General features: G+C 45.7%; 1 protein-coding gene across 2 annotated transcripts in view; it reads right to left on the reverse strand.

Moving 5' to 3' along the window:
* The window catches only part of PDE10A (phosphodiesterase 10A), a 173,116-nt gene extending 162,998 nt beyond the window's left edge, over positions 1-10,118 (reverse strand). Inside the window, exon 1 of one of the 2 annotated variants that reach the window (XM_015621170.3) lies at positions 8,819-10,118. In XM_015621170.3, the coding sequence (XP_015476656.1) occupies positions 8,819-9,683 (865 nt within the window). In that variant the 5' untranslated portion in view covers positions 9,684-10,118. The remainder of the gene's footprint in view (positions 1-8,818) is intronic. The other variant, XM_015621168.3, reaches the window with a different exon arrangement.
* Positions 10,119-14,453: the final 4,335 nt, after the last annotated feature.

Here is a 14,453-nt window from a genome sequence, read left to right on the forward strand (position 1 = left end):
CTGCTTTCACAAGGTGGGAAGATGCAAGTATAATTCCCAGTACCTTTTGGGAACAGTCTGCATTTGCTTACTCCCAACACATGCAATTAGGCATTGGTCTAAACTGGACCAAGAAGCTCACTAAAAATTAAGCAGAATAGACAGGACTAAAGCTTGAGCCCACATCGTCTGTGCTTAGTTCAAATGCATGAGCATTGCATATAGCTCCAACAAAAGTCCAAAAAAGGTCTGAAAGAAACACGCAATCTACAAACACATTCCTACCCACAAAAAGTCTACAAAAGTTCCTGCAACATGCCAAATGATTCTGTTGTCTCTACCGTCACAAGAGCTAAGCCAGAAATTGTACTGTTCTATAAACACTGGAGCCTGCAGGTCACCCATTCCCTCTGATGTCTTCAAAGCACTTCTCAAAATGACACTTCTAATCCCAAGACCTTCTTGCATTCCTAATCATGAGCTGAAGGCCACAAAACTACACTTAACATTTAAGATCCATGAAAAAGCAGCTTCCAAGAGCAGTTGTCTCAGGAGCCTGAACTGGTGAAAACCAAAGTCTGAAGAAACAGAAACATTGGGACACATCCACACAAAAGCAATTTGCTCTCAAGAACGAGACACAGAAGCCTAGCATGACAAAACCTGAGCGTATTAGCAAAGGCAGCGCCTGTTTTGAGAACAGATGAGTTCAGTTTCCTGTTACATCAAACTGTAACTTTCATCAGTCCTACGTGTGCTCAAAAAAAAGCAAGAAAAAATTTCTACTGACATCACACTTCGGGCTGGGCAGACAGTGGCGGATTAGGAAATACAATGAGTCACCGTAAATACAGAGCACATCATGAGCGTTCTCAAACTACCATGCAAAATTTCTTCTTACCAAAAAAAATCCAGACAATACTGTTTAAGTGAACCATACCAGAAGAAGAAGAATAGCGCCATAGTGCCTTCACACAACAGAAGTAATTGGGGAAAAAAGAAAAACACAGTAAAAAGGACAGTATAAGACACCCAACCACTGCAGGAAGAAACAAAATCAACACAATCCAGCAGTCAAAAATGAAACATCAGCTAAAAAATGTTTATGGGTGGACTAGGGAGAAGTAATATAAAACTGAAATTACAATATTACCGAAAGACAGGCATGCAAAGAAAGGACAGCCGACAGAGCTATGTTCCAAAAAAGAATTCACTCTAGAGAAGCTGCCAAGGTATGCGTATATGCATGAAAGAAAACCAAAATATAAACACAAAAAACCCAGTGTAAGTAAAAGAATGAGTTATCATAAACTCAACGGTTATGTGTTAGAGAAAAAAATTTTTAGTGAAATACTGAGACATTTTCTTTTTTTTTTTTTCTTTTTTCTTTCTTTTTTTAAGACTAAGTCAAAGACCTTTAGAAGAAAGGGAAGTAGCTTTACCCAGTTTGGAAGCAAATAAAATAAGACACTATAGAAGAAATACAGTGGAGATATAAAAAACTAGGCAGTGAGGAAAACTACAAAAGAATAAAAAGGATGCACACTTAGCCACCATAATTCAAGCTAAGCATCTTATTCTCTGAACCACAATGTTGTAGAAATGCTACTAAAATATACATGACAAAGAAAGTGGCTTCTTTCCTGCCAATGTGGAAAATTCCCCACAGGGTGAAGCAAATCAAGTAGTATTACTAAGGTAAGCACAGAAGTGCTTGTCAGCAGCTACAAATACCCACTATTTTGGGTATGTATGGGTCAGAAGAATTAGAGATATGAGGTTTCTATACAAAGTTGTTAGAACTTCAGATGCAAAAATTTTCTTCCTTTTACTTAAGGAAGTATTTGTGGCTTGACACTAGGGGATTTCTTTTTGATGCAAGTAGAAAGAGAGAGGAAGGAAGAATGTTGAAATAATTATTGGCTGAATAATTCAGAAACAAGAAATCAGATCAATAAGTGCTAATGAAAAAATTAAAAGTTTTCAGATGGAAGGTGGATTAACAGGTCTTAGACCCTGACAGTGTCTTCTTTGAGTCCCAGCACAAAAGAAGGCAAAATTACTACTGCTGCTGCTACATTGAGTATTTTTATTATTATTTTCATTAGATACCAATAACATTACTATGGGTTCTCTGAAAGCAGTAAATAATATTCAAAACCTTTCTCTTTTAATATTCTTGAATCAGAACAATTTCAGAAAGTCTTCAGGCAATATACTGTCCACAACTCAAGTCCTTTTGAGCTATAAGATTTGGCATCTCTTAACGATGTGACATTTTATTCTTAAAAACCTCACACAGACTAAAACCCGCTATCAACGATTTTCCAGAAGAATATGAAATTTGTAAAACAAATATTTTTTTGTACTTAATGCCACCTGTGACAAGGTGCTTAGGAGCTGGAATTAAGAAAGCCATCCTGCAGCAACAAATCACCATGAAAAGATATATTAAAAGAACTTTGAAATAAAGGAGTTCCTTGTAAGTATGTAAATGATACATTTTGTAGCTGCCAAGTTTTTTTTAAAAGACATAATTAGCATACTTGAATGTTGAAATAAAGCGTTCTTAGAGTGCACTAAACTAAAAATTAATGCATGACTTTCCTGTAAAAATTTAGGACTTGTTAACCAAAATGTCCTTCTCTCCTGCAAAAACAAACACATCATGAGCATTCTGGAATGTTCATCTGTTAACAAAGTCATGGTGGCGAGTCTGTTACCTGCCTTTTGAATGGCCTCATTTGACTGTGCAGCACATCATTACATTGTCTGGCATAGCAAAAGTCCTCCATAAACACCAGCCAGGCCGGTTCCTCCCACACTAATTATGACAGCTTGACAAGAAGTGATGAAGAGACCACAGAAATATGACACTTTCTCACAAGCTTTTAACAGGGGACAAAGATGGCAAGGGAAGCCCACCTGGCAGGATGAAAACCTTGCCTCCTCACCTTGAAACAACTTAGGAAAAAAATAAATAAATTGCATCATTTAATAGCAGAGCTCAAAGCTGAGACCTGATTCCACACAGTTGCCAGGTTCAGCTGCATGGACTTGTCACATCCCCAAGCCAAGCGAGGCTGAGCTGCGAGAGCCTTCAGGTGGCAAAGGCAGCAGCGCTCTCGGAGCTGTCAATCAGCAGGTGGCACTCTTCAAACTCCGGCCGGGGGAAGCCAAGCACCAGCACCAGCGAGGACACAGCACCGAGCAGCCGGGAACTTCAGCAGAAATACCAGCAAGAAACGCTGAACTGCTTTAGCCATCGCTGACACCCACAGGGGGAATGAAATGGCTCCGTTTCTATAATATATAAAGCAACCCTTGTATGTAACTCTGAAGTTCCTAGAAATTACAATTTTTGGGTGCTATAAATATTTTGGATGAACACTATTGTACACTACTACAAAAAAACAGTACCTTAAGAAATTATCCCTTACATCTGCATAACACTTTGAGTGCAGCATTGCTGCTAATTATGTAGAAGTAAGTCAAACTCATGACTGAATTTTATCTTTTTTCAATTTAACAAAACATAGCATAACTATTTACATTTTATCACAGCTGTTCTTCAAAGCTGGACAATAAGTTTGTTACAACAAATGAAACAGATAAACAAATCGTTTGGGAAAATATATAAATTGTTATTTCTGTGAAAATTACTAGTAAAGATGTGACCAATGCACCCAAAGATTCAACTGCTTTTAGAACAAGAGTTAAAATTAATATGAGGTATAAAAAAAAAGGAAACACTGTTCCAGAAAAAAAAGTGTCAGACTTCCCATTCCTGCAAAGTGTTTCTTCATTCAACAATTATGCATTTTTTTCATATTTTAAAAAATATGAAATCAGTACACGTTACTACTTATTTGATAAACCATTAAAAGGAAAACCAGATTTAGTAAAAATGTTCGAGTACAGGTACTTGTAACTGAAACAGCCAGCAGAGGGAGCATAAAAATTAAAAAATCCTCAAACAGCCTTTCTTCTTTTTCTATATATTTTTTACTTACAATTGTAGTTTTCTTTTAGAATGTGATAATAGTGCCAACAGTGAAAAAACTGCAATATTATAAAACACAAAAAAAATCGAATGCTCAAGTATTAAACAGAATGACTTGAAATTTACACACTTTTTAAAGCAGCATTAAAAAAGAGCTGATACTAAACTCAATCTGAAATACTATTTTAAACACAGCCAAGGTTAACATAATCAACAAGCTGCATAAGCCATTTCCAAGTAAAAATCCACTCACTCAGACTCACATTCTTAACTTCCTGAATCAAAAAGTGACTCCACAATTTCATAATATTGAGAGAATGTTGGTTATAATCTATTTGTATTAGAAAATGGCACAGAATCCTAAAACTAAGCAGAAGTTACTGTTGTATTGATCTGTATGACGGATGACATAAAAGCTAGTCAGTCAGGTATATGCCCTGGATCATCAGTGCAAATAAGCACTCACGTGACTGTTTCAAAATCAAGTCACTAAGTCACGTACATGTTGAATAAAAACTCATCTTTACACCTCAGGTTTTCACCATGTCCATGACAGTGGCTTAAACACAAACAAAAAGGGAGAAGGACACAAATGGGGTAGATGAAGGTGACAGCCTTGTGTTAGAATATTAAATAAGCTGCCATCCTCCTCGCACAAGTGGCAAACAGAAACCATCTCCCAGCTCTTCTAAACTATCCCACTGTGCATAGCCACACCTTCCACAGTCCATCTCACAGGAGGAGCAAGGTTCCTGAGTTAACAGAGAAGGCGCTACTCCTCTCTCAAGGCTCATGAGCGCTAGGTACTCCCAAACCATCAGGCAACAGGCAGCAGAGCTGAGGAGTCAAAGGGACAGAACATTAGATATTCCAAATGTAAACAGCATGTTTCACAGACAACCATTTGTAAAAATACCTGACTTGGAAAAGAAAGCCCTTCTCCACTGTTAAGTTCTTGTGCTTGCATGGTTCTCATTACCTTTCTGTGCCATTCTTTGCTGTCTGCCCTATGTAGTGTTCTGTTATCCCACAAAGTAGAATGGCAGTGCTGCAGACCAGGATACATGGTGTTCCTATACATTAATGCAAAATGTGAAACACCAGTCCTGATGGGAGCTGTTGAATGATATCACTTATCTTAACTGTATCCTACTTTAGTGATAATTTTGCTTTCAATTAACCTGGAGTCAGAATCCATGGGGTGAAAACCAGAGACAATTTCATTTCTTACATATTCTAAATTTTAAGCATGATTTAATTGGAAAACCAAATTCTGTCCACCTTCACACAAGGGATTCATTGCTGAACATCAGCATTAACTTAGAACACCCTGACTGCAAAAAAAATGAATACACATACCAGGAAAAACAAGAGTCAAGACAAGATTAACTTTTCCATTAGATCAAGTAACAGGAACACTTTTGACATTATTTATATTTTAATCGCTATTTTCTTCCTGAACAACAGATCTTACTACATATATTCTTTCTTAGAGTGCTGCTTAGTCAGAAAGTCTTAGCATCTGGCATGTGAAGGTATGGACTAAAAGAGCCAGAACAAAAGGTAACTGCCTGTAATAAAAATACAAACAAACTGACAATTCTCTGACAAGCAGAAAGCCCAGACATTTTAAAGAGCTCATACCTGCCAGCAGACTCATGGGACACCTCAGATGATACATGCTACACCTGCACCATGAGAGACTTTGAATGTGGAAGGAAGAGGGGATGCTTCCCTAAAGGCAAGACATTTCCTGGAAATCTGAAATACTGGAATACCTGGCAACTCAAAGTATTCTAAATATGGCAGAACTCTACTGGAATATTGATCCAGGATGTTCAATACTAAAAGTTTCTGAAAACACTGTGTTATACACCAAGACTTGAAACAATTAAGAAAAACAACATACACCACACAAAGTTCATATAAGCTTCTGCAGTCCAGGGCTTCATTAGGAATTTTAATAAGTAAAATAGCCAAATATGGCACAAACTGAGTACTGCAGAATCTAAAATTTTAATAATAATAACCTTTTAACAAAATGCTGACTGGAGAACATGCAAGTCAAACAAAAGAGCTCAGAGATGAAAGAAGAATATATCTCTAGCAATTTCACTGTTTTCCACTCTTGAGAATTCTGTTATGTCACTTTTAAATCTTCTTTCCAGACGGACTCATCTCAATTCTCTTTCCTACAGAACTCCTCAGGTTCCCTGCAAAAATATTTAAGGCTGGTTTTTTTGTTTTGTTTTTTTTTTTTTGTCTTTAAAGTCAAAGAACAAATATATGTACATAGATATGATTTAGAACTTAAAATACAATTCAGGAAACAAAAGCTATGAGACACAGCACATTATCTTCATTATTTTACATGATCTCATCCTCTTCAAAACAATGATAGCCTTCCGGCCACACTGAAACCAGGACTGTGCACAGCACTCTGAACAGTTGGACAAGTGTTCTTTGCAGTAGCTGCACTGGAACTGAATAGTATCTTGTTTGACTTCCCTCCACTCCTTTTTTCAGCCTGGTTTCCTAAGGAAATCAGATTTATGCAATCACTCTGGGAGGGAGGGAAGGGTACACATATGTACGTACACACCGCATGTGAATGTCTGTCCATCTGTCTGTCTGACCTCACTAATACCTTTTGAGCCCATTGGTCAGTTTCAATCAATTCAAAAGAGGAGCAGAGAATATCAGACTTTTAAGTTCTTCAAAGTTTCATGAGCATGGGCTGTGGGGTATGGAAAAGTGTTTCCACAGAGAGAGGCTGCATGTCTTCTTAGACGTCAGTAAACTCACAGGGGAAAGAATAATTCTGCTCCTTTCCTGCCTGCCAGAAAATCTTCAGTCAGAGGTCACAATCAGTGAAAGATGACCAAATTTCTTGTGTTCAAGAGTTCATTAAATAGCTTAAGTTGAATTCACTACTGCTTTTTAAAGCTGTTTTGAGCAAAGCTGATGTTTTCCACATAATCTTTTTCCTGGTCTGGAATAGAAGTGAATTGCCCTACATGATACACATTCCCTGGGTGAGTTCCTTGCTCTCAAGACCACCTCTTTTAAAACATCAGCGTTGTATCACACTCATGGCAGCATTCTACCACTCTCAAACACAAAGAAAATTAAAACTGAACGAGTTTAGGATTCCCTTGAGGTCTCAAGTATAAGCAAGTATGTGGCTCTGTATCATATTCAACTATTGAATAAAGTTGCAAAAAGACAGTGCAGTGAATATAACAATCTTTATTCACCACTACTCTGGAACACAAGTACTACCACACTTGCAGGCTCTTGTGCTCAAGACAGCTGTAAGTAATAAAACAGATAATGAGGTTTCAGAGGACATCTCTGGAGTTCTTCTCATTTCCCCCCAATGAACCATACACGGTTCACCTGCATCCAAAAAGCCACCTTTATTAAAATATAGTAATAGATTAAAATTCAAGTCTAGGGACACCTCAAGGCATAGATCCACAAACTAAGGAGCTGTCACAAAAAGAAAATATAGCCACAGCTGATAGAAGTCGCCCTAAGCATCAAAATACTAGACAAGAAAAAAAAAAAAAAAAAAGTTCCTTAGGAAAAAAAATATATATATATATATATAATGTATATATATTTCAGCCCTGATACATGCTCCACTTGTAAATTCTTTAGTCCCGTGACCACACCGAACCCCAGCACATTTCCCGGCGGGGCGCTGGAACTGAGGGCTGGCGGGGGGACAGGGGCAGGCAGAGCCCGGGCGCTTTCGGCCCGAAGCCCCCGCCGTTCCGGGGCCACCCCAGCCCCGGGGCGCGCACCCGCCGGGGCGCGGCGTGCCGGGGAAGCGCCTCGGAGCCGGGAGGGCGAGACAGCCGAGGGGCAGCGGGGCCGCACGTCCCCGCGAACGGGGAGTTCGTGCCATGCGAAGCCTCCTCCCTGCTCCCGCAAGCCGCTGCCGCCGGGCTCCCCCGGCCAGCACGGGGAGCCCACTCGCCGAGCCCCGCACCGAGAGGAGGCCGAGCGGCTGCTCCGACCCCATCCCCGCCTGCCGGCACGGGGCGACCGCGGCCCCGCGCCCTTCCCCCGCGTTCGGGCTCGGTGGGAGCCGGCGAGGCTTTGGGAACGGCTGGCTGCGGGGTGCCCTTTGTGGAGAGCCTCAATTCCCCCTTTATTCCGCCCTCCCCGCCAGCCGGTCACTATCCCCGTTCCAGCGCCAGCCCCTCGTAGCGAGGAGCACATGTTTCCTCTCGGGCTCCTGGCCCGCCTTACAACGAGCCGCGGCCAGGGGAAGGCGGCACCCGGTACCAAAGCCGAATCAGAAATATGGAATGTGAACGCGCGTGGCAGATCTGACGGGGGATGCAGAAAGAAGCGATCCATTTCACCCTTTTCGGTCCTCCGCCGCCGCTTTTCTGTCAATTGCCGATACCACAATGCTTCCTTATTGCCTGTTCAAGTAAGTAGGGGGGACAGTCTCCATTCCCCTACGTGTCATTCCTGAGCAAATTAAGCATGTACCAGGCAAAGGGCTGACATACATACACGTAGAGTTGTCTGATCCCGGAATGATGCCGAAATCCTAGAGGCGTTAACAGCCAGCTCCCACAAAGAGCACTCAATTACATCGAGCATCCCCTTTGTCCGTACATCCTCAATACACACCCGGCCGCTCCTCCATGCGTCCACGCACGCCCCACGTATACGGCCCCTTTGTGTCCTCGCCTCCCCCCCACTCACAAAGAAATGCCCTTTCCACAAGGCATGCACCCAGCCTCGGACACAGCCCTTCGCCTTCCCCCGAGCCACGCGCGACCCCGCCGCCGGGCACAGCGCTCCGGTACCTACTTGTATTCAAGAAACAGTCCGTAAACCTCCTAAAGCAGCTTGCAGAATTAGATCCATCTTCCATGTCTGGCCCTAGGAGCAGGGGAGACGAGAAGGAGAAGAAGGCGCCTCTCTGCCGCTGCTGCCGCCTAGGAGTCCTGCTCCCGCCGGGGCCGTCGCCTCCTCGGATCCCGTCGCCGCGGGCTGCTGCTGCTGCAGCACCGAGGGAATTGCAGGACCACGGGCGAGAGGCGGCTGGGGAGAGGAGGAGCCGGGAGTGGTGTTGCCGGGGGCCGCCGGCTGCGGAACGGAGCAGCAAGCCCTGGATGGAGGAAGAACAGAAGAGTCTCCTCCTGCCGCTGCCGCCTGGATGGGCGATCAAGTGAGCTGCTGCTGCTGCTGCTGCTCCGCCAACATCTCTTCCTCCTCCTCCTCCACCTCCTCCTCCTGCCGCTCTCGCTGCCTCTCCTCCTCCTTCCCTCCCTTGGAGACTTGTGAGGTTAAAGGAAAATGAGGAGGGGAAACGAGGAGGCGGCGGCAAGAAATAAAAAGAAGATGGAGAAGCGGAGGAGAAGGAGGGGATTGGAACGAGGAAAGGAGCCGCTGCCGCTCTAGAGACGATGCTGGCGGAGACGGCGGAGGAGGCTGTGCCTGTAGCGCGGCTCCTGCTGCTGCTGATGGTTGTTAGGAGGAGAGAGAGGGAGCTGCAGGCAGCCGAGTCGCCTCCAGGAGCGGGGGGAGGAGGAGGAGACCCGCCGCTGCCTCCACCTCCACCGCTCTGGCCATGGGAGTGGAGCGGGCGGCTGCCGGAGCCGGGCTTTTCCCCGGGTGCTGCAGCCAGGGGGGCCGAGGGGCGGGATAAGATCCGCTTCTCCGGGTTGGACATGCTTCCGCTCTTCCCTCCCTTTCGCGGTAGTTTAAGGCAGGACGTCTAGCAGAGATACCGGAGTAAAGCGAAAGGGAAAGACGAAAAAGGACGGAGCCGAACAAGGGGCAACCGCGGATCGGTCCTGCGTTCCCTCCGGCAACTCCCGGGCAGTATTTCCTCCGCACCCCGGCTCCCCGCCCTCATAAAATCCTCACATTTCCGTTCCCCCTTTAGGCCAGAGGGGACAGGGCGCTACTGACCGCCAAGCGGTTTCGATCCCCTTTAAAGTCCGCTTTTCCCCATGCTCCCACCTCGCATTCAAAGTAAGAAAACGGCAACAATCTGCATTTTCTTCAAGAAAGGCAAATATTGCCCCGTATGTGCGCGCTCGCCTGCAAAGAGGCAGATACAGTCACTGCAGTGCCGCTTCCAGCACCAGCCCCGGCCGCCAGAAAACGCCCACTGGCGGAGCCAGCGCTTCCCAGGCCCCCTCCCTCCCTTCTCCCTCCCTTCTCCCTCCCTTCCTCTCACTGCTAGGCGCGCACTCGGGAGCTACGGCACAGCGGTTACCTAAAGGGAAAGCAGGGAGAAACACGAGGAAAAGATCCTCCTTATGCGGTGTCATTATTTTAAACATATGTTTCCAGCTGCTGAGATCAAAAGGCAGACGCCCTGCTGTGCCTGGGCTGGAGACGCTAGAGAGCTGCCCCTTCGTTTCTGTGGGGCATCCAACACCATTTCTACACGAAAATGAGCAGACCCTCCCCGACGCTCAGCATCACTTGTGTTTGCTTTGGCTCCCCCCCGCTTTTCCCACCACTTGGCACACTGACATCCACCCAGCCCTCAACCCCAGTCCTCCGGCTCCCCGGAGACTGCCTCAGACCCTGCTCTCAGGTGCAATGTGGCTCCGGGGCTGCCACCGGCCTTGCTCCGCAAGCACGGGCACCGTCGCTCGCCAGCGGAGCCTGTCACCCTGGCCAGCCGCCATCTCGACCCCGCGTTGGGGTCCCCGGGCATTCGGGGTCCCGCCCCGCCGCCTCACCCCGCCATTCCGGCCGCAGCCCGCCCGTCCCGGCGCCTCGGCGGTCCGCGCTACGGCGGCCCTCAGCGGGGCAGCCGCCGGCCGAACGCCCGGCCAAGGGAAGCCCAGAGGCGGGCTCGGATTGGAGCGGGGCCGATGACCGCGCTCAAAGCACCCGCCGCTTGTATTTCGTTTTCGCCCTAAATTCCCTCTGCTCTGTTCGTCAGCTACCGAGAGGCGGGAGGAGAGCCCACCGGGGTTCATCTCCAGGGGCAGGAAAGGGTGGCCAGCATGGCCAATTGGCTATGGGGCTCCCCTCAGCCCGGTCGGACGCTCCCGTCGGGCCGGGCCGAGCGGGACCGCGGCCGCCCTAGAGCCGATGCTCCGTGCCGCCCGCCGGCACGACCGGAGCCCCAGGGCTGCGGGGAGCCCGCCGCCGAGCTCCCCTCCCGGGACAGCCGCGCCCCCAGCGCTGTCAGCTCCGGGAACCGGCCATCGTCGTTCATCACCCGGGCAGCCGGCACACCCCTTGGCGTCCCTGCCCTCACCCCGAAGCGGCGGCGCGCACCCGGGCGGGGGCTGAGGACCCCGGCCATCGTCTCCCCTCGCTCGGCGGTGGATGTCGGGCAGCGGGGCGTCCCCCGCCCTCGGAGGGGGCACGGGGGCTCAGCGCGGGCTGCCCGGGTGCCCGGCGGGAGCTCCCTCGGGGCACCCGCGGCGCCGACCGCCAGCGCGGGGGCACCTCTGGGGCCCGGCTGCGAGGCACTGGTGCCCGGCGCGGTGACATCCCGCCGCGGCAGGACACAGCGCCAGGGGCTCCTGCCCCGCAGCTCCCTGGACGGGCCGGAGGGAACCGCTCTCCCCAGGTGGACGACGCATCCCCTCGGCGCTCTTCCCCGCCAGCGGGTAGAGAAGCGACAGCCGCGGTGGTGCCCACCCGGGCGGGGCCGCCGCCGTGACGCTGGCGGCAGATTTTGTTGAGGAACGGAGGGGTCCCGGTGCAGCCAGGGCGGGCGCTGCCCCGCGGGGGCACGGAGCGGGCAGCGCCGCAATCGTTGCAGATACTGGCGGAAAAGATGTTTGTGTTGCCGCTGCCAGCAGGGCACCCGAAAAGAGGGAGATTCTGTTTTGCTCCTCTACCTTCCCGGAGATCAGACCTCCGCGCCGTCCGCCGCCGCTCCAGGTGCTGCTGCGCTGGGTCCGGGTGTCGGCGGGAATCCTCATCGAACTACCGCAGTCTTCTTATTTCCCTTCAAAATTAGGCTCTGTCTTTCGAATTTCGACTCCTGCTTTGAAAACAGTGTAAACCTACGCTTTTGGGTTTTATTTTAAATCGTTCAAGTGTTTTATATTTATCATCTCAGGACATCTTTTAATGCTAGAGAACACACCAGCTCCGCTCAAGTCTATATGTATCAATCTGTAACACTGAAAAATATAGACTTCTGAAAATAGCAACGCTCTCAAATTAAAGTGCATTTCCAGCCAGCTGAATGTTCAGTAACAGTGAGAAACAAAAGATTTAGAATGCAAAAACAGACTAGAGACTAATTAAACAAACAAAAAACCCAGAAAACAAAACAAAATACTCAGGTTTTACTAAATTGTTTCCATCCGCGTGGTTCGTAAAACCTGTTGCCTAAAAACCTTGAACTAAAAAGCAGAAAACTGGATCTGCTTTTGTGATCCACTTTCTCTTAGTACATTTGCCTTTACCAAAATAGTTTAATAACTATTTAACTTGCCTTTTTTTGTGAGATGCTTTTATTTCCTTAAGTCCAACCATTACACAGAGAGCTTTTCCCTGAAAACTGCTGCACAAGGACTAGAGATTCAGCGAATATTTAAATTCTCCAAGAGAAAGTTTTGTTAATGGATACAAAAATTCAGTGAATTGAATTGTGTTTTGTTATTGCAGCCTGCTTGTTTAGCAATTAAAAATTTCATATTAGAAAAACTCTTATACTAAAATGTTTAAATTGAAAGAGCTTATCAGATTGAAATGACTGACAAAAAGCAAGAGCCAGTTGCCCGAAAAAATTAAAGCAGGTCCTTCAGACAGGTTAATCCCAAATTGTTCTGTCAGTATCAAAAGTAAATTACTAAAACTTTATATCATCAATTTATAATTCTGGAAATCTTGTTTAACTATGATAATCTATGATAAATTCCTCAATTGCTGTTCATCTAAACTGCAGTTGTTCAAATATCACTGCCTCAGACTGGATATCTGTGCATTTATAGAAGGCATGTCAATAGTGCATGTATAAATATGTATCTGTATGTTCATCAAACAGGAAAAATACATTTTGATTTGTAAGAAATGATCAGATTTTCTAGAAAATCAGCTTTCAGGTTAAGGGTTATTTACAAACTATTCATCTGATTACTATTTGTTACAATTAACAAATGGCAATTCATACCTGATTGGTCACCTGCTTCTTGGCTGGGCAAGCAAAAGCAATCACAGAGAAAAGTTAGATGACAATGAAAATAAACTTTCAAGCTCTCCACATTTATATTTGTAAATTATACAGACTTGCAGACAAGTTAAATATGCTTCATGGCCATCTCAATACCTGGGGATAAATTAATGGTGAATCACATTTGGTCATCAATGTCAGTCTGGGTTTTCATTGGTCAGTCAGCACCAAAATTTCCATTGCCACAGTGCATTGATGTCACTGATCCCACTCTGGCACTAACCATATACTCATGTCATTTATCAGAGAAGTCTCACCCACTCCAATATGAAACACTGAGATTTGCTACATCATTCCCCCACACATCCCCTCCCCCTGAAGAAAAATGGATTTTAAAAACACAGAAACATAAAAGGCAAGATAAAATACTCTGGTGCATTCCCTTGAGCCTTGTGCAACGGCTCTGGTCCAAATGCCCTGTGTCAATGCAACATGAGCAAAGGATTTTAGTTGTATTTACATGGATAAATGTGATTTTCCAGGAATTCAGAATTCACAGAATTCACACACTAAAGCCATCAGGAGGTCACTGAAGCCATCAGGTGCACTGTACTTACAAGCATAGGCCTGTTTTGAAAGCAGCAAGTAAGACTGTTTGGCAATAATTTGGCAATATTAGTCAAAATACTTGAAGAAAAACATTGTGGGGAAAAAGTAAAATCAAGTTATAACAAAGGTTTTTTGGTATTAAATACAGCTTAAAACCAAACACCTGTTCTTTCCCAATTCTGTTGGCTTCCTTTTAAGAATGACAGTGACTCATCTGTTATCTGGTCCCACTCTTTTGTCTGGTAAATCCTCTTATCTCATCTTTATATCCTGAGTCCATTCTATGGTCTGTGACCAACTCCTTGAGGGAAAAATAAGAATAACAATAAGAAGAAGAAATAGGACAGACTATGGGGAAAGGGAGTTTATAAAAATGTAGGATGATAGCAGTAGAGGAGCTGACAGAACCAAACACCTGAATGTGGGCGAGACAGAACAGCCACAATGAAATAGAGAGAAGGCAACCTGCTGGAAAAGTGGGGCAGGGGCAACAAAAGGATAAATGCAGCTAAAACCCAAGCTCTGAGGCTGAGTAAATGCAAGTAAAAATATTTACGGAAAAGTTCTGAGAAAGTTGATAAAAATAATTGTTTGTTTATTTGTTTATTTTTCCCAGGGATTTTCTGGAATGATCTTACAGAATAGTTATTGCCACCCAGATACTGAATTGCTACCACAAATTAGAAACCTCCAGAAAAGACACTGTTTCCTAAAGTCAAGCCCTTAGAGTAA

This window comes from Parus major, chromosome 3 (assembly GCF_001522545.3).
Source record: "Parus major isolate Abel chromosome 3, Parus_major1.1, whole genome shotgun sequence".
Classification (NCBI taxonomy): Eukaryota; Metazoa; Chordata; class Aves; order Passeriformes; family Paridae; genus Parus; species Parus major.